Consider the following 26,671-nt stretch of genomic DNA (forward strand, 5'->3'; position numbering starts at 1 on the left):
TGAGGAGCTTGTTATCAGAACTGAATTGAAATAGGTTCTAGTCGAAGAATGTTCTCAAATATGCCTTAACATCAGCCTCTATGGCCTTTTCCCAAACTCAGAAAGCAGACTTCCCTAAGAAGTTCCTCTGCTGGGAGAAAGGATGTAAGCACACACTGCAGAGCCAGATGGATGCCTTGGCCCAAGCCCCAGGTGGTTCTGTATCAGTTCTACCCTTTCTTCTGCTCCCTAAGTCATTGGGCAAGAAAAGGGCCCACAAGTCTGACCTGATCTATTTGATCACTTGAATTTTGAGGAACTCCTGTGAAGCCAGCTCATTTCCAGGAGTCCAGAGTAATTCTGGAATGTGTCTGGCTTTCAAGGGCTTCTGCAGACCTGGTTAGTTGAAAGCAGTCTTCTATTCCCAAAACTGGACTAGAACTAGACCAGTTTCTGGGGATGCCCTAAGTCTTTCACCTTAGGGATGCTAGTGTTTGCTATTGGTTTTTTGTTTGTTTGTGTATTTGTTTGTTTAAAATAAAGCAAACCTCTTGTCAACCACCATCTAGGTGGAGAAGTAGAACATGGCAGACATTCCTTCCAGAAGGGCCCCCTTTCACCCTCCCTTGTCCAGTGTTTTCCTTTCAGGGGGAAGTTTTAGGAACGGGCACTTCTCTTTATGATAACAGATGCAGATCTTCAAATCGGAAAACTCATGTGGGGAGACAGCGGACTCTATTACTGTATTATCACCACCCCTGATGACCTGGAAGGCAAAAACGAGGACTTGGCGGAACTGCTGGTATTGGGTAAGTGAAAACCATCAGCAGCATTGATATCTTAGACTGCTTGCACTGTTCCCTCTCCTCACTTCCCTGCGTGTTCCAGCAGCTTGCGTACACAGACTTTATTTCTTGTGCACAAACTGGCTTTAGAATATGCTCTTCATGAGCGGCAGCCATATTTGTTGTGTCTTGTTTCTTGGAGGCCCCTTCTGGCACTGTTCTGAGTGTCGCTTCTGCTTTCTCAGGGTTGGTTTTTTCCCCTCCTTTCCACTTGTGTACCTTTAACCCTGATTCCTCTCTGTTCTAATGCTTTACTTATCTTTTTGTGTGCTAAGCGTTGAAGGAAATGCCAGAGTAGAGACAACTGAGAGATAAGAATCCATGGGTGAGTGGGGATCTCCCAAGATGTCAGGAATCTTTTCCCATTCAGTTACTACACTTAAGACAGTCATGAGGAAGGGCGGCTGTAAACTGGAGAGTTTAATGATAAAACATGCCTGATGGAAAGAGCTATTGGAGAGCCTACTAGGGCTTAATTGGGAGGCAACTGCCTTGAAACCTGAAAGCGTCTGAGTCATTCTCAAAACAAATATATCTAATCCTTATTAATATTAATTTCTTCATAAAGGAAAATACATTATTTTTGGCTACTTGTCCTCTTTAGTGGAGGAATGGAGTGTCAGTGGAAATGACCTCCTTGTATGAAACTGAAAATTGAGCACATATTTCATGTTCTATAAATGTTGGTTGAACAAGAAAATTAGGATAAAATATACAGAAATTAAGAAAACTAATTGTAGGAGAAAAGGTAAACACTTGAGGCCATTTTTTAGATGAAATGACATTTTTTGTAGTTTCCAAGAAGCCAGGTGATAACAATTTGGAGGAATGTTTAACGTGCTTTCTTTTATTTTTTTTTTATTTTTTTTTTAAAGATTTTATTTATTTATTTGATAGAGACAACCAGCGAGAGAGGGAACACAAGCAGGGGGAGTGGGAGAGGAAGAAGCAGGCTCATAGCGGAGGAGCCTGACGTGGGGCTCGATCCCATAACACTGGGATCACGCCCTGAGCCGAAGGCAGACGCTTAACCGCTGTGCCACCCAGGCGCCCCTAACGTGCTTTCTTTTAAAGGCAAATAAGGTTGAAGGTTAATTTTTACCCCATGTGGTAAACTCAGGGCCCAGGGAGAAAATGGAATTTGCTATATAGGATTTTTAGTTTTCTCTATTGTGACTGTGTGCCTTTGGCAAATCAACTGTTCTGCTGCCTAACTTTTATGATTTATACAATGGATTAAGGTAATTATTTATTAATGATTAACCCTTTAATTAATCATAATTAACCCTTATTAGAGGGTTGACTTAATTCAAATACATATACCTTGGGTCTAATACATAAACCATAGCTCCTGTGATTGTAAAAGAATGGGAAGTATGACAGATATACAAAAGGAGGTAAAAAAGTGAAAACGCTTATATTGACATTGTGAAAGAATGCAGGGAAATCAGATTGGGGATCTGCTGCGACTCTGTAAATCAGAAGGGAATAAAAAAGATAAATTTCTGCCCAATCACACAACTCTAACGGCCAAGTTTGAAGGAACAAGTGGCTCATTGAGCCCGCAATTAGCTAATTGTGGACACAATTATTTGGCCAGTGCAGCCATTTGCAGAGAAGTAATTGCCTGTGAAGGAAAAGGAGGCCAGGTAAAAACCACTTTAAATAATTTGTCCCCAATTCTGCCAATGTGGGAAAATGAGTAGAGTGGAAGCCTTGTCATCTGAGGATGTGCTGAGGTATGGGAAGGGCATTCCCCTGGGTCAAAACATATAGTCACTTGGGGGAAGATAGTGTCCTGAGGACACTGAGAGGTGGGTAAAAGAAAGGCTCAGATGAAAATGGTCACCGAGGATGGGAGAAAAGATGAAGAGCAGAAATCAGTGTCACTCCAGAAAGAACGGTAAGAATGGTAAAGGAAGACTGGGGAGGCTGCAGGTCAACCCATCACAGTAGAAGAAGCGTACCTGTGAGATAGGCAGATCCATGCTAGAGTTCTTCGGGAGGAGAAACACGTCATTCCGCCGTGTTCCACATTAATTAGAAACGTCCAGAGTACGATATATCTGCCATGTAAACTTTTTAGGACAACACGAATTGTGTTATTTATTTAAAGAAGTTAGTTTGAAATCGACGAGAATTTTCTGGACACAGGAAGTACTGTTATTTACTTCCCAGATGCAAAATTCTGAGTCTTCTTTGTCTTGACACCCTTTATAGAATGTTTCAAAATATGGTCACAGTTTTTAAAATTCTAATGCTTTGGTTGTTACATCCTACAGGCCTAATTGTTAGGTATTCCTTTTATGTGAGACCAAGAGAGAAATCTGATGTCTGAGGTTAACGTCAAGGAGATGAAGACCTCAGGGGGCATATAACTGGGTGCACAGTTTGCTAATTGCAACCTCCATGAGTCACTGATTCAGTCATTGAATTTTACATTAGGAAATGTTGGAGGAGCTGGGAAGGTTTGATCTCGTTGAAGGAGGGCTTGGGAAAGGGAGCACGGGAAGTATCTCCAGTTGAAATTGTATAGAAGAGGGACTGAAAACTTACTGTGCCTGTGTGACTGGGTGGAACTGGAACCAAGAGCAGCGGTTACAAGGAGCAGAAGTCCATCTCAGTATGAAGAAATAACTGTTAACAACGGGGGACGTCTAAAGATGGAATAAGTATTCTCAGGAGTAGTGACTTCTTTGTCCCAGGAAGGTGGGAAGATCTTAAGTGTTGTTATAAATGAGACATTTATGTATAGGAAAAGGTGTTTAGGTTACTTTTGAGCTTCATTTCAATTTTAAAATTTTGAGATTGAAAAGTAGACGAACATGAGGGATGTGACCACCTTGAAAAGGTACTACCAGGACCTCAGTGCTCATGACAGAGATAGAAGGGGTTACAGGTTGGTCACAAGAATGTATAGGGTGTGTGCTCACTCACAAGGAAGCCAGAGAGAATAGACTGCGATCTTTTGCTGTAGGTCAGGGTTAAAAGGACTAATCCCACAAGAATGAAAAGAAACTATTGTTGGTGCCTGGAAGGAGCTGAGCATCGCTGTTCTTGGAGATGATCACAAAGTGGGGAGCAGAAAACTGGTTGGAAACTGAGGGCTTCAGGGGGGTGGGGGGTGGGGGAATGGGATAGGCCGGTGATGGGTAGTAAGGAGGGCACATGTTGCATGGTGCACTGGGTGTTATACGCAAGTAATGAATCATGGAACTTTGCATCAAAAACCAGGGATGTACTGTCTGGTGACATAATATAATAAAAAAATATTATTATTAAAAAGAAAAAGAAAACTGGTTGGAATTTCAGATGGCCAATTAGTGAGGAAAGGTGAGTGAAAGGGCTACATTAGAGGCAAAGTTAAGAATTTATTTTTTTTTCATCATATTCACAAAGGTGAAGATGGAAAAAGTTGACAGAACAAGATTGTGAAGTAACTTATATGTCAGACTAAGACTTTGGGGAACCAGTAAAGAAATACCAACAGAGGAATGAAGTGAGATCTCAGGGTCAAAACAATAATTAGCAGCAGAGTAGACAATGCAAAAGGGATGCTAGAACAGAGGGATGGGCTGTGGGGCTGCTGCCGCAGTGTGGGTGGAAGCCTATGAGATTCTGAACCAGAGCAGTGGATTGAGAAGTGACAACACAGAAACATTCCTGAGATGGAAGTGATGGATCTTGGTGACTAATAAAAAAAAAAAAAAAGAAATGAGAGAGAGGGATGAGTCCAAAGGACTCCATGATTTCTAGCTACCTGGGTAGCCAGCTGTTCCATCGACTAAGAGAGGATGCAGGTTGGAAAACAGGTTGGGGAGGCAGGAGAATGACTTTGGTCCTTGACATGTTGAATATGGGAGGCCTGTGGGACCCCAAGGTAGGGATGTCCTGCCGACAACTAGAAATGTAGGTCTGGAACCCAGTGGAGAAGCGAGGATCAGAGATAATAGATTCGAGAATCCTGAGTGATAGAGTCATGAGAGAATGGATGAGTCACCCAGGAAGATTATATAAAGTGGAAAGGGCCAAGGACAGAACCTATCAGTCTTCTAGTTTACTTCATGTGAGTGATGACACTGGTACTGCATATGTACGTGTCTTGATTTCTCCCACAACGCTGGAGGCTTCTCCGTAGCACTGGACCGTGTGCTCTTCAGAGTAAAGGACTAATGCTCATTTGTCTTTATATCTGTAATGCCTAGCAGAGTGTCTAGTATAAAGAGGCTGGTGTGAATGTTTTTTGAGATGATAAATGGGTAGAGTCTGTAACAAATGTTTTATGCCTCTTAAATGTTAGTCAGTGCTAAGTATGTATTTGTTGACTTATAAATGTCAGTACAATAAATGTCTACAGTCTCAAGGGAGATAACATGGTTTAATCTCATGATCATTAATTCTTTATCTGGCCATTTAAATGATTACTGGTGATAGGTCCATCAAGGTCTGTGGTTGGAAGCAACAGAATTGGACATGGCTAACTTCAGCAGGAAAATAATTTGTTGGAAGGGTATCATAATTGAAAGGAAGGATGGAAAATCGGTCTCTTTTTGAAAAGGATAGTGTGCTAGGGTAACACTTGTTAGCTTCTGTAAAAACGCCCCCCAAGTCTCAGTGACTTTCTACAGTAGAAACCTATTACTTCCTCTTGTCCTAGTCAGATATGGTTAGGAGGCTCACCTGGGTAGCTCCCTTCCAGGTGGTGGAGTAGGGGGTCTAAGTTTCTCCATTGTTTGGCTCAGCTGTGCTGGAGACATTTGCTCCCAGCCACTCAGAAAGAGTGAGAAAGATCATGTGGGACTTTTTAGGGGCCAGGTCTGGCAGTGACATGGGTCACTTCTGCTGTTATTTTGTATTTCCCCAGGAAAAAAGTAAAAAGGTTTTGATGAACTGCTGTGCCAGAGATGCTCTAGGGCCTACGTAGCAAGAACGAATAGACAATGTCTTTAGGACTCCATAGCCAGAAAAAAAATCAATTTAACTGTTTTTTTTTTAATTTCATTTTTCCACTCAAGAATCAGTCTCAGGCGGAAGAGCCCAATTGGCCTAGTTTGGACAGGTGTCCACTGCTTAGCCTTGGGAGATCAAGGGCTCTTGGTGGCTAGTCCACCAAGATATGGAGAAGAATAATTTCCCCAAAGGAAATTGGGGCACTCTTACAAAAAGAGGAAGAACGGATGTGAGATAAAAAAAAAAAAAAAAAAAAAAGCAATAAATGTCCACCAAAGTGATACCATTACTATGTCTGCTATTCATGTTAATGTATACTGATAATAATTCGTAGTTCAATTGTTGTAGTTCAAGTTTTTTCTGTAAGAACCATGTAAGGTAGGAGAGCAGGCATTATTTTCCTCATCTTCCCAATGAAGAAATTACTGTTCAGGTTTTATAACAATTATCCCTGTAAAGAAACAGTGATGATGATTCAATCCAAATGTCTTGATTCCTAGCCTCATCTCTTTCCGTGATACCACGTGACCAGTCTATATTAAGAAACTATAGAATGCTCCTCTGCATAAGCCTTATTTATCTATTTACTTATTTATTTATTTAGAGTGTGAGCACAGGTGGAGAGGGGGTGGGGAAAGAGGGGCAGAGGGAAAGGGAGAGAGAGAATCTTTTTTTTTTTTTTTTAAAGATTTTATTTATTTATTTGACAGAGAGAGAGACAGCCAGCGAGAGAGGGAACACAGGCAGGGGGAGTGGGAGAGGAAGAAGCAGGCTCCCAGTGGAGGAGCCTGATGTGGGGCTCGATCCCAGGACTCTGGGATCACGCCCTGAGCCGAAGGCAGATGCTTAGCGACTGAGCCACCCAGGCGCCCCAGGGAGAGAGAGAGAGAGAATCTTAAGCAGGCTCCTTGTGCAGCCCAGAAACTGATGTGGGCCTTGATCTCACCACCCTGAGATCATGACCTGAGTCGAAATCAAGAGTCGGAGGGTTGACCTACTGAGCCACCTAGGTGCCCCATAAGCCATGTTTTAAAAATCGTGATTGCTGCTTGAGGTCATGGGTGATAGTTTTTACTTGTCTCAGATTTGCTTTAGTATTTCACTTTATTTCTTAGGCAAACTGCCTATAACCGTTGACCTAGGCCCTTACTTCAAAGGCATAGTTGTTTTTGCCTGGATTGCATACCTCCCCCACGGAGCATCACCCCACCCTCCCTTTCCCAGACATCTGAACCATCTACAAATCACTGTGGATGCTTCTTTCAGAGGTTTCAGAAATATCTGAAGACAAGTGATTCAGAGAAATGGGAGGACAACTGCTGATTCAACATTAAACACAAAAACCATACTGAACATTCTTTAATCTCTTTTTGATGATTCAGAAGGTAAAGTCATACCAAAGTTAGAAATACACTTGGTGTTTTGGGTGCTTTGAGAGGACAGTGACAGACACCTTAGAAACATTTAGACACTTGGGATCGTAGAGCCATACCATCAGACAGAAGAAGGGAGTGCCCAGAAATCTGCCACCCTGAGATTAGATGTTGGTCTAAGATCTGTGGCAAGGACAGGATGTTTATAACCTGGACCCGTGCCACTGTTTGGATAGGAGGAAAGTTCCCTTGGGTAGCTCCAGCTGGCAGGAAAAGGACTTCACCATTCAGGAAGGCTCGAGCAGAGAAGTTATTATTTTAAAATCTAAAAGCAGCTCGCCTTGTTCTTACTTCTTTCCATGCTCAATATGAGGGCCTGACCCCTTCTTTCTGATGTCCCATGTGGTAGCTTGTTTTTTTAAGGGCCTTCAAGTAGAAAAATGAGGGAAAGGACCCAAGTGGAAACATGGCTGGGAGAACACTCCTGATTCTGGACTGAGAATAGAATAAGAGGACACGACCCAGGAGATGTTTAGATTAAAGCTAAGGAAGGCTTTCCTAATGGTAAATAACAATTTTTAAAAATTATGGTTGGTGGGAGAAATTATAGAAACTTCCTCTCTGATGAGCTTTCAACATGGAACAGGTTCTCTTGTCTAAGATATTAGGATAAACAAGATAGCTTTGTGTCCTTTCTATGATTTTGACTTTATTTAGAAGACCCTCAGATTGCAGAATTAATTCTGTATACGGGGTGATGCCTGAAATACTGCTGTCTTGTTTTGCTTTAATATTGTTTGTTTTAGCAAAAATGATGCATGTGTCTTGTAAACATTTCAAGCAGAACAGAAATGTACAAAAGAAGAAAATATCTCCTAATATCTCGCCATCCAGAGCCAATGACTGTATTCTACAGAACTCTTCGATTGCAAGGGCTAGACATTTAACCTGGCTGAGGAAAATTTTTTGGCTTAGGTAACTGATAAGTCCAGGTTCAAGCATGTCTGAGTCCCACTGTTCAGATTCTATTTTAAAGAAACCCTGTCTCTTCTGTGTTAGCTGAATTCTCAGGCAGGCTCCCCATTTGGAGCAAAGATAGCCCCCAACAGTTCTAGACTTCCATGGTCTTTAATGCAATCCCTCTCAGGACGATAAAGTGCCTTTCTCCATAGTTTCAGCAAAAGTCCTGTTGTTGGGGGGTAGGCTGTGCTTTGGGAAAGGAGCATAAGTATACCAACAGCCCCAACTGAACCGTATGAATTGAAGGGAAAAAGGAAAAGGAGTAGCTTCTTAAAGGGAAATTGGGCAGTTGTTTCCAAATGAAGAAGGCAGGCAAAAACAAACACTGTTAATATTTTGTGGAATTCATCCATTTGTGTTTCTTTATAGGCCGAATGCGATGCTATTCCAGGAAGCCAGAAATAGGTTTGCTCCCAGCAGGTCCTTGTGAGTAGGCGCGAAGTTGGGATTGATTCTTCCCTGTGACGGCAACGCCACAGAGATACCTTTGTTTTCCTGTCATGCTTCTATTTCCCCTTCGATCTCCTCCTGCTATTTACCCAGAAGTACTGAGGAAAGGGGTGGAGGAGCAGACATACATGAATTTTTAGAAAATCAAGGGATTCTCAACACTGTGCCTGAAATTGTTATTGTGGTCTAAAATACACCTTTCAGCCTGTTAGTATTAAGAAGCCATTAAGGCCACAATCAGAAATCAGGGAATTCCTGGGGGGGGATATCTCAGAACTTGCCATTGACTTTAGGGGTTTTTGACAGGTGCGTGTTTCTGAGGCCAAGAAGAGCTCTACTAGCACTCCCTCCTTGTCAATGCAGCTTCAGTCCGAATCCCATTGCACTCCCACCCCGTGACATTAGTTCTGGCTGTTAAGAAAGGCTACTGTGGCCAAGGCTCCTCCTCCTCCTTCTCTCCATCTTTGCCGACCCCAGCCCGGTGCTGCTAACCAAGGAGATTTGCCGATTAAAAGGGCTTCAGCTCCAAGAGTTCCCATGGCAACAGGCTCCTTGGAGGTCTTTGTTGCTTGCTAAAACTTTGATCTCTCAGAGTGGCTGCTGCTGTTTCTCTCCAAGATTTACAAACAGAAGAAGAGGGAAAAAGAATTGGGGGAGAAGAAAGAAAAAGTTTACTCCTGGCAGAAAGGAGAGAAGGAATTAATTACAGAGCCACACTCTAGCCGTATATCTGGGGTTTACTCCTTTGGAACATCTTTGGATTTGGGCTGTGCCCATATTTTCATTTGTAGACTCAATTATACCTCAGATATCTTGGCCCCAAGTGAAAGACCTTAACTAGACTCGATTCCACTTAGAGGAGGGCGGGAACCATCCTTTCTGTCTTCAGTAGACACCTGTGCCTTCAGAGTTCCAGAAAAGCCAAGATAACCATGCTGGCTCCCATGCAAGGAGAGAGAGAGCTAATTAGGAGTGAGCTCTTTAGGCTTCAGCCACATCGCCTTCTCTCCCAGTCCTCTCTCCTCGTCCTGGCCTGCTCTGCCCTGAGCTTATCTAGATGACTCTGCTGGAGGAATTAGAAAGTTAGCCAGGCATCAACTAGAATGTGATTCTGGGTAATGACTGTCAATGACAACTATTCTTCTACGTGAGCAGTGGAGTGGGGCTGTGGTTGCCCTAAAGACCTGGGGTCATGCCTTTTAGTCTTTGCAAGAAGTCTCCTGTGGCCTTCAGACCTCTTCACTGCATAATTGCAACCTCGCTCTTCGATGGGCACCATGACAGAGTCAGTTTTGCTTCAAGTATGATTTACATTTCAATTATGATTTACATTTAACTCGTCTTTTTTGCATACTATGTCCCTAGTACAGTGAAGATACAAAATAAAGAAATGACACTATTTTGTCCTATAAAAATTACTGTTTTTATAAAGATAAATATTATATTTCTGAGGCAACCGATTAAGACTGTATTTGATATTTAATATCTAGGCTATTGGTTCTCAAGAGGGGGCTATTTTGTCCCCCTCCCCCAGGAGACATTTGGCGATGTCTAGAAACATTTTTGGTTGTCACAACTTGTGGGGTGCTATAGGGGCCCAGGAGGCTGCTGAACATTGTACAAAGCACAGGAGAGACTCCTACACCCAACAAAGAATTATCTGGCCCCAAATGTCAATAGTGCCAGTGTTGCAAAACCCTGATCTTGACCAAAAGTCCATCTGGGTACTGGACAGGGTCCTTTGTGAAGAGCATGGGCTTTGGGGTCAGATATCCCTGGACTCAGTGCAGCAATATAACCTAGGGTAAGTCCATGTTGATGAGCCTGGGTTTCAGAATCTGTAAAAGTGGGGGAGGGGTAATGAAAGTTACAAGGAAGACCTCTTTTGAGGAACTCCTACCAGTTCCCATCCCCCACATTTCATTGTTAGTGTGTCATCCTTAATCTGAGGGAACCCTCTCTAGGGAATTCTGGGTTCTGGGACTCCTGCTAGAGAGCCGATTTCCCTTTAGCCTGTTCCATAGGCAGAGGCTTTAATGAGCCATCTGTGAATTGGCAATCCTATTACTAATAGATTCACGTTTTCTGAATGACATCTGTGTGGTGCCTTGCCAGTGGTGATCCTAATCAGCCCTGTGGGGACTCTTCCTGTTAGTGGATTTCAGGACATTCTGTCCCAGCATGCTATGTTTTGGTTACTATATTTTGGTTGCTGTTGGAAGTCCCCATTTCTCAGTGGATGGCCCTTAGTTAATTACAGGGTGTTTCGTGCGGAAATACAAGGATTAAGCCACACAGGCCATTTGGTGAAGTCTGGAGGGGCTTGGGGAACGCCTGACTTGGATCAGGATCTGGATGGCCCTGGAAAGGCTTTAGATAGGGTGACTTTCTAATTTACTGTCGAAACCAGGATACTTGAGAGTGAAAAGGGAAAACTTCTACTAATTTATGTCAAGACAACAGGCGTAAACTTGTACTGTCCAGTCAAACTGGTATGATGGTCACCCCATAAACATGACCACCTTGAAGGTTCTCCTTTGGTTTGAAGAGAACAGCACATCCAGAGAAGCTGGGGCAAGTTAGTGTCAGCTCATTCCTTCACCTGCTGAACTCTTGCTGCTAGCTGGTAATGTATTCATGGAGACCCCGTATGTGCACGTCTCCATTCATTTAGGAGAAACAAGCAGAGGGGCCCAGCAAAGAGATGGCGGTTTGCCTTAATGATCGGTCACTGAAAATTTTGCAGTAAGATGCCTGGAGGGTAAAGGATGTCCCTTTAGCTCTTCGAGACCCTGGGTTCTTAAGAGAACAAACGAGGTCTTGAAGGCGCTCTTCGCCGTCCCTAATCCCCAGCCACGCAGTCCCGCGCCGCGCCAAGCTCTCCCCTCCACCCCTGCTCCTTCTCAGCCTTTATCCCGCCTCACTATTTTTGCTTCACTTGTTGCTCATCGCTGTGGGAGGAAACTCGGCCTTCAATTAGCGCGCATTCCTGAAGCCTGCGGTTGCCGTGGTTACCCGGGCGCGAGCTGGAGCAGCTGGGTCAGCCCGCCAGCTTCATTGTAGTCTCTGGGCCTGGGCGCGGGAGGCGGGGGGTGGGGGTGGGGGACGGGCCCGCAGAGGGGAGGCACCGGGGGCCGCGGGAGAGTGGGTGTCACCGAGAAAATCGGCTCAGCCCTGGGAAGAAAGAATTGCAGGCCCTTGAAAGCCGGTCAGAAAACAGTCATTGCATTTTTCTCCAAAGCCAGGGGCAGCCATTCAAGGGCACGTTAGCATTTCACACGCGGGCGGTGCCTCGACTTGGGTCTGGGAAAGTGCCGCCTGGTGTACGCCCCTCGCAACTGAGAGGGGGTGGCCAGCGAGGAAAGGGCAGGGACTCTGACAGTCCAAGACCTACAAGCATTGTGTCCCTCGGTGGGTTAAGTGGCCATTCTTGGTATCTTTGTGTGTAAGCTGCCCGTGCCAGTCTGTTGGACGGAGCCCGGTGAGCTCAGGAAATCACGCTGGGTTCGAAAGTCCATTTCCTCCTTCCATTAAATCCCACCTTCCTCCATGTCGTTTTGGAGTCAAATCAGGCTGTCTTCTGCATTTCATCTCAGGCCAAGTTGTACATGTTCTATGACTAATAATACTTGGCTTCTAGTCCCTCTCTGGGGGCAGGGAGTTGGTTCACTATAGCACTTTGCAAAGGCAGAGTACTTTGCAATCATTTCTGTTATTGTTGATTAGTTTGTAGCAGCATGGTGAATCTTTTAATTAGCTCATACTCTGTGTTATGATGTATTCAGTAATCATTTTCTGGTCACAACTTTAAAAGCTGCTGAAAATTTCAACCATCTCTACATTTTGTACATCCAAAAATTATACTTTAATTATATAAGTAGAGCAATAATGCCACAAACATAAATTTCAGAGTTGCTCTCTGCAAATATTAGAAAACTAGAAAGCTGTTGCTGCACGTTTGTAAATTAAGGGTAAGCAAAGCTTGAGGGGGAATGAGATATTGGGGAAAAAAATACTGGAATGGGGATGAGTAGACCCAGGTTCTACTCCTGGTTCGGTTATTAGCTATGTGACTGGAGTAAGATCCTAAATCTCTCTGAGCCTCCGATTCCTGGAAACATGGAGTGGGTTATGGATTAGATGACCTCTGAGATTCTTTCTAGCTATAAAATCTACTTCTGAAATTCTGTGTGAATTGAAGAAGTCAGTGCTGGGGCGCCTGGGTGGCTCAGTTGGTTAAGCGTCCAACTCTTTTTTTTTTATTATTTTTTTAAAGATTTTATTTATTTATTTGACAGAGATAGAGACAGCCAGCGAGAGAGGGAACACAAGCAGGGGGAGTGGGAGAGGAAGAAGCAGGCTCATAGCGGAGGAGCCCGATGTGGGGCTCGATTCCACAACGCCGGGATCACGCCCTGAGCCGAAGGCAGACGCTCAACCGCTGTGCCACCCAGGCGCCCCTAGCGTCCAACTCTTGATCTCAGCTCAGGTCTTGATCTCACATGAGTTCAAGCCCTGTGTTAGGCTCCGTGCTGGGTATGGAGCCTACTTAAAAAAAAAAAAAAGAAGTCAGTGCCTTAGGCCAAGCTTATAATCACTGCCAAAAAGCCTGAAAATTAATAGTTAATTGCAGATGGTCCAATACTAGTCATTTTGTGGAGAGAATTCACTGTCAGAATTATGCAGTATAATTTAAAGTGACCCAAAATGTAAAAGATATAAAAAGAAAAAAGTACATGCATGAATGCTTAAATACGCTTTATAAATATATGTAAAAGAAAGGGAAGCTATATCCACATTTGTGATGGATAATCATAAATTATATTTATTGAATGCATGGTTGCTATGGGAATATAGAATAAAAACAGGGATGTGTGTGCACTTGGGAAATTTCCAGTCTATTTGGGATTCCAAATAGCCATAGAAACAACTTTACACTTGAGGGGGCCAGAGAAAACCATCTGCTCTCCTAAAAGACTTAGGAGAGAAACATTTTGGACGGTTAGGAGCTGAGAGACCAGGGGGTGGGTACAGCACAGCCCTGAAAATGGATCTAGGGCATGTTAGGAAAGCTTGGAAGTGGGATGAAGCCCAGATGTGCATTAAACAGAAGGAAGAAGAGGGGAATTGCAAGGAACTGGGGAAGAAAAGCATTCTGAACGTCTGATCGTCCTAACCAGAAAGGCCATTAGTATGAATATTGGCAAACCTGAGGAGGACTCCGAGGTAATACATTCCAAGAAATGAATGAAGAGAACAATGCTGTCAGCAGTGGTGACATCATAAGAATGAAGGAAGTATTGTTTTTTCTCCTTTTTGTGAGTTCCCATGCTTTAAATAATTTAGTGTCTGTTGTCAGCAAGTAAGAGAATAGAAGTTCTAGGATCTGAAAACAAGTTTGTCCTAAGTCTAAAACTTCGGTCCCTTCCATTGCACTTTGAAGGTTCACACTAGTAATCAGAGCTTAGATTTACGTTTTAAGAGTAGAGACAAAAGCAACTTTCTGGGCTAAATTTTGGATGCATATTGTATCTCTGTGTAATGACTGCCTTAAAAACACCATAGCCTCCGGGCACGTGGGGGGCTCAGTCATTAAGCATCTGCCTTTGGCTCAGGGCATGATCCCGGGGTCCTGGGATCAAGCCCCGCATCGAGCCCCACATCGGGCTCCCTGCTCCACTGGAAGCCTACTTCTTCCTCTCCCACTCCCCCTGCTTGTGTTCCCTCTCTCGCTGGCTGTCTCCCTCTCTGTTAAATAAATAAATAAAATCTTAAAACAAGACACCATAGCCTGGTAGTTTGCGACTTGTGGGTAGTGGGGTTGGGGGGGTGTTTCAATCCCCCCAGATAGCAAGATGGCATTTGGGGTGCTGGAAGGACTAGAGGTTGCTCCTGGCGTTGAGTCCTGAGTCCAGGGGTGCTAAACACTCTCCAGTACATAGAATAGTACTGAATGAATGAATGAATGAATGTTTCCTTCATGTTCTTATTAAGAGCCTTTTTCCATCTGGGATAAAAGGTACTTTCACAAGCAATGAACCAGAATCCAACCAGAAGCTCAGCATACCGGCCAGTGGTGATTTGCTACTGGAAACATTTCAAGGTCCAGTTGGCTGAGGTGGGCTGCTGGGGATGCCGAGCTCGGCACACAGTCCCTGCCCTGGAGGGGTTTCCATCCTGCTAGGGGAGGCACACGGAAAGGAGTCATTGCAGCGGAGAGATAAGCATCCCCAGGAAGGTGTGTACGGGGTCCTCAGGAGCCTGGAGGAGGTCCCACGCTCTCAGGGCAGAGTCCTTCCAGGGCTCTTGCCAGAATGGATTTCAGAGTGTGTGCAGTAAGGATTTGAACAAAGCAGGAGATTGAGAGGTGTATTAGCTGGTTTTGTTAGTAAAGGGGGTAAGTAAATCCTGCCTTGAGGAGCCTGGTCTACCAAGAAAAGAGCATTTGCACCTTGGGGAAGCGTCACTAGGACGTGGTGTGTTGTGAAATGTGCAAAGTTAAGGCCACAAGGAGAAGAGAAGTGGGAAACCAGGCAAGGACTGTGTCATGACTAGGCGGAACATGGTGTCAAACACGAAAAAAAAAAAAAAAAGCTGATGATCATTGGATTTGGCAGGAGGAAAGTCCTTTGACCTTAGTAAGTTTGTGAAACAGAAACGGGTAACTACATCTCGTTCTTAGACCGACATTGTTGGACAAGCCGTGCGGGCTAGACAGTGAGCCTCTCAAGCATAGGGTTCATGTCGTCTTCCTCTGTGTCTCCACCTGGCACAGTCCACCCTTCTTTGTTGACTGAATGATGAATGAATGAATGAATTGGAGACATTCCAGAAGTGAGCTGGTTTTCAGGAATATGTACAAAGAGTTCAGTTGGGGATAACTTCGGTGTGTCAGTGGTGGGAAACAGCTGAAATAGGGAATTATATAGGTAAGATACAAGGTTGTTTTATTCACAATGCCTGTTTCTGCCCCGACCATTCAACCCAAAGGATGGAATGTTTTTGTCTGCAAAGTTTGTGGTGGTAATTGTACGAAGCGGGTACTTGTGTGTGTATGTATGTACAAACTACTAGTACGCCTAATTTGTTTGGTCTATTCATGTGGAAATTTCTTAAAAGTAATGGATTCTGCAAGGTTTGGGAAAAACTGAGTGCTTACATAAAAACGGTATTTTCTACAGATAGTTTGCGCTGTGTTTTGGAAAGCATAGATGTGGCCTTCTATTTGCAGGGTCTGTTTTCTATCCTTTCCTCAGACATGAAAGTGACTTGTAATTGCCCCTCTTAAACTGAATCCTGGAAGAATAGCAGTGATTCACAAGTGTTGGTAAAGTGCTCCTGAAATCTGGAAAGTATTTACTGGAATTGTTTGGCCTTTCTAAGATCAGACCTTCATTGGATGTGATAGAATAGGAAGACAAGATAGAGCATTTCTAGCTGGCAACAGCATTCCTTAGGAATTGTTAGTCAAGAAGCTGGAAGCAGAATCATTTTCAGAAATATCTGATTCCAGCATAAATCTGCTTTTAAAAATGCCTTTAGTCCCAGTAAAATATAATTTGTGGTATAAAAGCCAGAGAGATCTGCACTCTCTCTGCTGTTGACATGATATAGTCATATTGTCTGCTGTCCCCAAACTCCTACTATGTCCTGAATTCTGAAGACATTAAATTTCACCCACTGTATGGCAAGATGCTGTCACCCACCCTGGGGCTAGCACTGCACAGGTGCATTATGGGAAAACGTCATCTTTCCCTGAAGCATCAGCTGCTTACTGTTACTTTTGGGAGAATGAGAAGCTCGATATACGTCTTTCTGTTGGAGACAAGCTTTGTGAATCTCCTGTCCATATTTTTGATGCCACCCTATCCTTAATTTTTAAATTACAAACGTAAAAATATAATCTAGAAATGAAAATGCCTTCATTGTTCTTCTATGATGCCCATTCCAGCCCCCCAGAAATAAGAAGGGCGAACAATTTGGTATGTAATACTCTTGCTTTCAGATTAGAATTTGAACATGGGTTCCTAGAGCTCATACTCATTGATGTTCTGTGTGTAGAAACCATGTCAGAAGACCAACAAGGTAACCTAAACAGCCTGTGGGGGGAAAGCCAGCTTTTGTGTTTTACGTGCTCATAAATATATTGGTCTGTATATACCCGTCCGTGGTTGCAAGTGTGTGATCTCTGGGCTCTAGACAGCCCCCAAAATATATTTTGTATGGCTTGTCGAGTGTTTTAAAAAATCTGTGACTCAGTTGCCAACATTTGAAAATGAGGATATTTCACACAAAAGTGTGTGGTCTGGCTAATTTTTGAAAAACAGGAAGACCCGGAAGACACATTCGTGTGGGGCAGCAATTGGCTAAAGGTGAGTAGTAGCAGCCCCTGTAGACACATGATCTGCCATTTGCTTCACCCCAAAATGCTCCCTGTTGTATTACATTTGGCTAGCTGCAATTACTTGCATTACCTGCTGTCCCTCTAAACATACAGAGCTGAGTTTGCAACTCTAATCTTGAAGTATCAGATTTGAGAGCCAAAAAATATTATTGATAGGGTGGTCATATAATTCCTCGTCCAAAATAGGACACCTTGAGAGTAAAAAGTAATGCTATTAATATTTACACCAGGACAACAGGCACACACCAGGACATATAGTCTCCCTCTTTACAGATCACTTTATTCAATCATTTCATTTGATTAATGAGAAAATTGAGACCTAGAAAGAGGATTGCCTATGGTAGCCCCCAAGTAAACTAATGGTACCCTGACTCCCAGTCCACTGCTTTCTCTAGTATAATGCCATCTATATAATAGGTACGAGCTCCATATATTCCTTGAATATATGGATTTCCTTCTTTCTTTCTTTTCTTTCTTTCTTTCTTTCTTTCTTTCTTTCTTTCTTTCTTTCTTTTTTTAAGATTTTATTTATTTATTTGTCAAAAAGAGCGAGAGAGCACAAGCAGGGGGAGCAGTAAAGGGAGAAGGAGAAGCAGGCTTCCTGCTGAGTAGGGAGCCTGATGTGGGGCTCGATTCCAGGACCCTGGGATCATGACCTGAGCTGAAGGCAGACGCTCAACCATCTGAGCCACCCAGGCACCAAATATTTGGATTTTTTATAGTTAACAGTTATCACATGGTTAATTCCCTGTGAGGGTGTACAAATCTGTAGTTTATATCATCAATAATATTCTATTACGACTGTAGTTAATTATGGGCTATTGTACATCTAGAGATGTTTAAAATATTGGTAGGCTTGGGAGCTCAAGAGTAGACACAAGAATCATTTTACTAGATACAATAAGAGATACATTCAGAAGTGCTAATTGTCTGGATTTTTTTTTAGTCACCATTAAGTAAGTATCTGATAACTAGTTTGCTAAAACACTGCATACTGACTTCTTGATCATTGGCTATTGCCTGGTATTTAATATTAATTACATCTTTAAGAGATGGCCAACATCCCAAATTCCCCAATCCTTAACCAGTTGTTTCCTTCTTGAGTTTCCAAGAGATATTTGTACCCAGAACACTCCAGATGAGACCAATGCATGCGCTGAATCACTTCCTCAGACTCTGGTCCCGAATCCCTGTCTGGCATTCCATCCTAGGAACTGGATTAGGCCACATGTGAGTCTCAGAGGCTCCTCATAGCATTTCCTGAAGGCTTAGGCCAAAGGCTAGCCAGAGAATTCTCCTTCAGGATGCCTTTTTCCAATGTTCCACTTGGCTCCTGTATGTTCTTCCAAGAGACCTCGCAAACAGCGGACCATCCTTAGCATGTTAGCTGCACAAGATAGAAGACAGAAAGAAAGTTGCCCTTCTTGCCAAAACCTAAAACAGAGCTAGCCTAAGTCACTCATTCTATCCTTCCTTGACCTTGGAATGTATTGTGGTCCCAATTAATTTTTCAAATGAGGGACCATTGACTCACGCAGGACATAGGAGCAGGGCACCTTTTACCACAGTGGCCTCGTATAGGTAGGGAGAGCCAAGAAAAAGTAAATGTCCTGGAGGAGATGCTTTTTCTTTGACTTTTCCCAGAGCTTCTTTTCTATGGAGTGCTTTGATAGAGGAAGGGACCAGTGACCAATCATGACCAATCTTTTAGATTCAAAATATAAACCACACCCATGGGTAACTTGTTCTCTAACGCACCTCAACCAACAAACTTAAGTTGTTTTCTAAATGAGCCAAATCCATGAAGCAGACCCCTCAAACTGTGGATTCAGTAGTGACACATGGCTACTGAGCCTTTGAAGTTCAATATTCTGGCTACATTGGTATGAGTAAAAAATAGTATTAAATTTCTTTCTTTTTTTCATTCTTTAATGTGTTTACTAGAAAAGCTAAAATTATATGTAGCTCACGTTGTTTCTATTGGACAGAGCCGTTCTAGGGGTGTATGTTAGGCACATAAGTGAAGTAAGACTCGGTTGCATGCTTAGGTGGGACCACCACGGCTTTTTGCCATCAGAAGTCTGAAAGGAGGGCAACTTGCTAGATGCTTCACAATGCAGCTTGTTTACTAGCAAGGCCTCGTGTGGCAGAAACATCTGGTACAGATGCAGAAGTCAGAGCAGGGCCTTTACATTTATCATGACACGAGAACATGGCGAAAGCATTGAGTGCTTCTTTCTCTAAATCAGGCTAGCTGTTAAAAGGACTAACCGCCTCCCCCACATCTTGCACAGTCTTGGTTCCTGCACAGCTCTTTGCCTTCCAGAGCCCCGAGGGGCCCCTGTTCTGACACCAGCCCTTAAGCTTGTCTGCTGTATCATGCAGAAGGCGCTTGGGTTCATACGACGCCAGCTGTGGGTCCCATATGGAAAAGCCATACCATATACATATGTATAGAGTATTTCTGAAACCAGAAGGAGTGTAGAAGAGCGTGCAAGTCATCTAACTTTATCTTTTCCTTGCCTTTGAAAATTTTAATCATTGAAACATCTTTAGGCTATCAATAGAATCACGTAGTGAGGCAGTTCTGGGGTAAAACCGAATACATACTTTTGTTTTGATATGGACATAGGACTGTGTATGGATGTATGAAAATGTAGGTTGTGCGTTTGGATACAGATGGATTTGACTTTCCAATAAAATGTGTGGAGAAGAATGTAGACATGAGTGGAGATGGTGTATGTCAGTCTGCTCAAGCGGGGCTTTTCATCTTTGAAGCAGAGATTTCCTCCTGCTATAAATAGTTGGAGAGAAAGTTCTGTTTCTGCTTCCATCTGGTTTAGGTGCAAAGTTCACTTCGATGGCTGCCAAAGATTGGTGGAGAAGGTTTTTGTCTTGACTGAGCTCAGCCTCTGTGACCTGCCTCTCCCACCACAAAGAGCCTGGGTCCACGGCCCTGTGTAGAGATGGTCCCAACTGAAGCCAACCTTCAAGCTGCATTTTCCTCTGGAGTAACCTCTTTCCTTCTTCTTTTCCTTCCACCTCTTCTAGGCAGGACAGGGCTGCTTGCTGATCTCTTGCCCAGTTTTGCTGTGGAGATTATGCCAGGTATTCCATCATTTAACTCTTTATTTGCTTAATTTGCTGTCACTCCATCTGTCTTGCTTCTGCATTAGTCGCTAATTGCTCCTGTAATTTATTTGCACGTTTGTCTGTATGTTTCTGTGGTCTTTTCCAGGATGAACTAAGGAAAAGACTTCAGATTGTATTTCTTCCGTTACTAGGCCCTAAAAGAATAATGATAATTAGAATAGGCTGCAGTGGGGACCCAGCACTTCAGTGTCAGGCCTTGCAGGCTCTTTGGCAATCTCCATAAGCATTCAGTATCTCAACTGTAACTAGACAACTATAAGGATCCCCCAAAGAGTTATTACTTACCTACATTTCCTTATTCCCTAAATTATATGTTACCCATTCATTAGTGTACAATCTTGTTGCTCTGAATTGCCTTTTATAACTTTACCAAAACATTTTTTCAAGCCTTATGAAAGTAATGCACCATCCTCCCTTGAAAGGTTGACATTTACAGATCTACATTGTTTTGTATGCAATTCAGGGGCTTCTTGGGCCCCCTAAGCCCCTGAGATCCATAGACCACATGGCAAGGAAACCCCAAATGCACACCTCTGTCATTTTATGTAGCTTAAGTTGAATGCACCAGCCCAGACAAGCGAACATTAGTTCGGTGCAGCCCCAGAGTCTGTAATGGAAGGAGGTTCAGAGAGAAACAAGAATGAACTATGGGAAAGAACATATGCAAACTCAGGGAGTAGGAAAGACTATGACTCAGTCTTGGTTTAGAGGGCTTCTGCCAAAGGGTTAAGAGCTGCATAAGAGTTGGGAGCAACAGAGAGGTACAAAATATTCTTGGCCATTGGTTTTGACTTTATTCAGGTTTTAAAACATCCAAAGTCTTTACAGTTGAGTTTCACTGATTATTCTTCCATGAATTCTCCTGTTTTGCCATTAGCTGGCCAACCCAAATATGGACATTCTTCATATTGTTGTTGATCCCAAGGACACAAATAGATACCTCTTTGTGATTCCCCCTTATCCGGAGTTCTGTCAGTCTGTACCCATTTGTCCATCACACACACAAACAATGTTACAAAGCATTGCTTCAAACTAGATGTTATATCCCCCAGTCCCAAGAAAGAGTTACTGTAGTTTTCATATCTGGTCCTTGTCCCTTGACTATCCCTCCCTTTTGACTCCCAAGAATCCTTTCATGAATAGCATTCTTTTGCTTCTCCGAGGTAACCTGCCGGTCTTTATCCTTGACTGCCTGACCTTACTTGTAGACACTGAGCCACACCACCCTTCTGTTCCTCAGGGCTCATATCTGTCTCGGGCCACATAATGTTATTGTGTTATAGCTGAGGACCGGGACAAAGCCCTCAGCTCTCTATTGTCCTCATCAGGAATGCTCTCCAGACCGTTCTCACCAGGCGCAAGACATTCTCATTTCCTCAGTGAAGAGATGGTGGCCTGGTAAATTTGAATGTATTTCAGATGGACGAGTGAGGAGGGACATTGAGGAAACATAAATTGTTTTCTTCCTGAGGAAATTATGTTCTAAACAAAGGTCAGATAATTTTAGCATTAACACAAAACCCTTTATATAACAAAAATATATTCTCAAGCTCCAACTGAATGTCCATTTAATTAAAGGAATATTTAATAACCAAAATTTAAGAAAAACAGTATGTACTTAAAGTGCATCATAAAGAAATTTTTGGTAGGTGGCCTTCAAACAAAACGAATCACTTTAATCTTTGGACTTTTAAATGAAATCCTGGCTCACTCCAGCCTGTCCCAGGCCTCCAGGGGGAAGCTGGGTCCTCTAGCCAAGTCCTGAAAGCATGACATAAAGTCACTCGACGGTCACAGTCATTTTTATGTAAGCCAAATGGAATTTGTTTCCTTTCTCGAATCTTTTGGATGAGCAAATGAACTAGAATTTGTGTCCGGCCTCTGGTGGAGGTGTGAAAATAGCAGAAGTTGACGAACAGCCAGCAGAGTCGTCAGAGCCCTGCACCATTTTAGCCATGGCTCTGCTGGCTGGCCTGAGCGCAATCAAACCAAGCCACTCCTGGGGCATGAGGACAACATATTCTGTCCCTGAGTCTTTGTCTCTAGTTTCCTCTAGCCATGGTTTGTTCCACAGATAGAAGCAAAGGGCTTTGACCTCAGCCTTGATGCTGAGTGCGGGAAAGGTGTTCCGGGGGTGGTTGGCAGGGAAAGTAGACGAACACATAAGAGACCCGGACCACCTAAATATGTTCTGATTTAGACCATGTGACACAGAGAACTCCTCCTCAGGACTTATATTTTTATAGGTAAGAATAACTTGACCACAAAAGGAACATATTCACCGAACCTGCCACTTCACAGCTCAGCAAGCGAGATTCCTCCTCTCCTCAGCTGGGAGCCTTTCTGCTCTTGTCCCATACTTGTTCTGACACTACAGTTGATATGATAAACCCTTTTGCCAGGAGGGGGCCCTGAAACTCCGCCACCACTTTGTGCTGGTCTTTACATGTGCTCAGTATGACCCCAGGTAACCTTGTTCCCTCTTCTGCATACCCCCGCCATGTCAAGTCTACACTTCTCACTCCCAGAGTTCCTCCTGAGTTGGGGAGCTCTGTGCCCTGTCATGAGATGCTTACTTCCCCAGGTCCCCCCCACCCCACCCACTCCTCTGACAGGAGACAGCGATGAGGTGGGCCACCTCAAGTGTGGGTTTCTCTGTGCGTCCTTCCAGAGTGGGTGTTTGTTGGCCTGGTGATGCTGGGAGTCTTCCTCTTCTTCGTCCTGGTGGGGATCTGCTGGTGCCAGTGCTGCCCGCACAGCTGCTGCTGCTACATCCGCTGCCCGTGTTGTCCAGATTCCTGCTGCTGCCCGCAGGCCTGTGAGTACGGTGACCAGTGGGGAGACGCCGAGCGACCAGAAGAGATGTCACCTCTCCATCAGACAGCTGTGTGCCCTGACTTTCTTCTCCACCTCCTTCCCTTCCACCTTAAAAGTTGGTTGTTCCAGGCTCACTCCTCTGCCAGGAGCCCCTGGCTCCCCGAGATGACCATCCTTGTTTGCCTTCTCACCTGCATGCACTTCTCCATACTTTTTATCCACACCAATCACCCCTGCCTTTGCATTTCTCATTGGCACTCCTGATGAAAGGAAGGGCAGGTTCCAGATGGTCAGGTTGGGGGTAAGGATTTTGCCCTCTCTTCAGGCATTCAGGCTAGAGGAACCCTTCTCTGGTCATGCCTCTCATATGCAGAGAACTCCGCTTTTGACAAGCAGAGTGTGCAAACTACAGCCTTTGCCCACCATCCAGCCACGGATGATTTTTATTTATTTCCGTGACAAAATGGTCCGCCAAGGGGCTCGTCCTCATTTGGGGACTCACAATTGTACCTTAATGGCCGAGCCCGTGCAGCCACTAAGTTGGGCACCCCTGCCAGAAACCAGGTACATCCTGAAGGAGGAAGATACACATGGATCTGTAGTGTCCTTAGGAATAAAGCAGTTTCCAGGAGGAGTCAGGTGATTTGCTCTGCCTCTGAGATCACAGAGCAGAGCCATGTGCCAGCTCATTGCCTGTCCTGCCTCTCTAGAAGAGGTTTAGAATCCTGGAGGTGGCCCAGAGTGGCCTGGTGCTGGGCTTCCTCCAGAGGGACCGAGGCAGCCCACAGACAGTGTGGTTAAGAGTGGGCTGCTGCTGTCACTGGGGAGGCTGCCACGACAGCGCCTAGTACTCCTTAATTACTCGGTTGCCAGGTACTAAACACCGTAATTCCTTATGTCACTGCCTTTTGGTGGAGCTGGAGGAGTCCAAGGGAGTGGGGGAGAGTGGTTCCGATGCATCAGTTCAGGCCTAGGAGAACACACATGCATGCGTGCCTGCGTGCACACGTGCATACATGCGCACACATGCATTCACACGCGTGAGCATGCGTGCGCGCACACGCACAGGCACACATCCAGGAGCTCCCTTAAGCACATCTTCAGGCAGTTTTGGTGTGAGGGTTGTGGAGGGTGGGACGATAATATAATCTCTTTTGCTCTTCATCTCCCTCCACAGTGTATGAAGCAGGGAAAGCAGCAAAGGCCGGGTACCCTCCCTCTGTCTCCGGTGTCCCCGGCCCCTACTCCATCCCCTCTGTCCCCTTGGGAGGAGCCCCCTCATCTGGCGTGCTGATGGACAAGCCGCATCCGCCTCCCCTGGCACCAAGTGACTCCACTGGAGGAAGCCACAGTGGTAAATGTAGTTCCAGACCGCCCTGCCCCATGCTCCTCTCTGGCTTCCACTCCGGTTCCTTACTGATAGGAACCATCTGCGCAGTGACTCTTCTTTGGAAAATGATGATCTCCATTCCAGAAATGGGATCCCTCCAGCTGTATCTGATATCACCTGGAGTGCATGTCAGGCTCTCCAAGGACTACAGGATGTAGCTGTCCCTGCTCTCTTCCCCGGCTCCTCAGTAACTAAAGTGATAAGGAAAAGAGGCAAGGTACCCCTTGAATGTTGATCATCCAGTTCATAAATAGTTATCTCATCCCTATCTAGTGTTCAGGACTGTAATGGGCACTGTGAGGAACACTAAGAAGTATAGGACATGGTTTGCGTACGAAGCAGTATGGCCCAGCCAGGGAGAGAGAATGGATTTTTATTAGGCCCATTAGATCTGCAAAGAGTATGGTGCTGGGAGTTCAAAGGAGAAAGAGCTAGAGCGGTTACAGAGGGTTCAGGGAACAGGTGGATTTGAGCTGGGCCTAGAGGAACACAAAGGAATAGGAGAACAGAGAGGGAGGTGCGGAGCACCCCCCAGGAGGGACACATGGTGGGAGCCTGGAGCTGGAAGAACAGGGTGGGTGTTTGACAGTCTCCAGCTTGGCCAACTGGAAGAAAGTGGAGGGCTTTGGTGGAGCCTCATCCAGATTAGGAAAGGCCCTGAAACCCATCCAGAAGCTCCCAGGGCTTGGTGCGGTAAGTGAGTGGGAACCACAGCAGGAAGGTTCCTGAGTTCTTGGAGAGCTGACATGCTGATAAGGCGAGTGGTAGCGGAAGAGAGTGGGATCAGAGATCCCGAGCTGAGAGGTGATTGAAGCCATTCACGGTCTATGAGAGCATCTGGGCCATGATAGAGGCCGTGGGAATTGAAACGAGTAGGTAAATCCGAGAGATACTTCAAAATAGGACTTTAGGGAATGAAGGAGAGGGGGGGCTTCAGGATGAGCCCAAGTTGTCTAGCAATGCACATGATAGACAGAATAATTGGTAAGGAGAGCTTATTTGGATGGAAATTTTTCATGTTGTTTTAGGGCACAATGAATGCATGGTTATTGGCAAGGGCAGAGGGGTAGAGGGGGTGGAGGGGCATTCAAGTGTAGCTTTCCTGGAGGCATTTGAATGAGATGACAGAGTATAAAGGTTAGACGTGTGTGAAGTATCTTTAGGAGGTGATTTTAAAATTCCTAGGTGTGGATGAGCCAGTAGGGTTGGTAAAACAGACATCTCTCCCCTGGAGGGTATCTGGACTTCTTTCAGTGGGAGCAGGAAAGAGCGTCTTGCCACTGAATGAACTGTCAGTGCTTGACCGTGGAAGGAGTGGATATCCTCCGTGAGTAATGGGTATTTGTGGTTTTTTTCTCCCTGAAACTATTAGTAGAATTCTGACGTCTGAGCCTGGGAATGAGTCACAGACTGAGAAGTAAAAGCTAATGATCAAGGACACACACGGAATTAGAGAGAGAAAGACAATACAGTTCATTTCCCCAAGGATGGAGTGGGCCTGGGGATGTTAATGGAACTTGTCTCATATTTCATTTGCAGCTTTCCCTTTTTCCAGTCTTTTTATCCTTCCTTCCCACCAGAACCCATTACTTTTTTTTTTTAAGACGGATTCTCATAATGAAATTATTCTTATTCATAGGATGACAAATACTTCCTCTCTCCTGATTTCAACCTTTTTCTAGTTCCTGCTTGTTGCAGTTCAATCATTTTGGCCCCATCCTGCCCTACTAACCAACAGCAATTAGAAGTGGCTTGGGGGCACCTGGTGGCTCAGTCGGTTGAGCATCTAACTCTTGATTTCGGCTCAGGTCATGATCTCATGGTGGTGAGATCGAGCCCCACGTTGGGCTCCATGCTCAGTGGCAGAAGTCTGCTTGAGATTCTCTCTCTCCTTCTGCTTCTGCCCCTCCCCCCTGCATGCTGTCTCTGTCTTTCTCTCTCTCAAAATAAATAAATAAATCTTAAAAAAAAAAAAAGAAGTGGCTTGAAAAATAGGAACATTTATTATTTCACATAGCAAGAAATCCCAAGGAAAGATGGCTCCAGGGTTGGAAATTGATCAATTCAGGTGGCGCCACTGAAGGACTTCATTCTTTACGTCTTTCGTTTGTCCTTCTGGGCCGGTTCCCCTCATGACCCTATGAGGACTGCCATAGTTCCGGGTACTAAATACGTGCAGAGATAGAAAACATATGCTTCTTCCTTGTGCTGCTTTTCTCAAGAGTGAGGAAAACTCTTCCAGAAGCCCCCTCCCCCCAACAGACTTCTCCTTGCAGTTTTATTGACAAGG

General features: G+C 44.5%; 1 protein-coding gene across 6 annotated transcripts in view; it reads left to right on the forward strand.

The window, feature by feature from the left end:
- The window catches only part of ILDR2 (immunoglobulin like domain containing receptor 2), a 62,371-nt gene that overhangs the window by 16,655 nt on the left and 19,045 nt on the right, over window positions 1-26,671 (forward strand). For 2 of the 6 annotated variants that reach the window (XM_087859120.1, XM_045797239.2), the window contains exons 3-6: window positions 669-788; window positions 20,073-20,129; window positions 22,846-22,992; window positions 24,169-24,345. In XM_087859120.1, coding sequence (XP_087715246.1) covers window positions 669-788; window positions 20,073-20,129; window positions 22,846-22,992; window positions 24,169-24,345 — 501 coding nt within the window. The remainder of the gene's footprint in view (window positions 1-668; window positions 789-20,072; window positions 20,130-22,845; window positions 22,993-24,168; window positions 24,346-26,671) is intronic. The other 4 variants (XM_087859132.1, XM_087859131.1, XM_087859133.1 and 1 more) reach the window with 4 other exon arrangements.

Source organism: Ursus americanus, chromosome 2 (assembly GCF_024610735.1).
Source record: "Ursus americanus isolate L20-20 chromosome 2, mUrsAme1.1.p, whole genome shotgun sequence".
NCBI lineage: Eukaryota > Metazoa > Chordata > Mammalia > Carnivora > Ursidae > Ursus > Ursus americanus.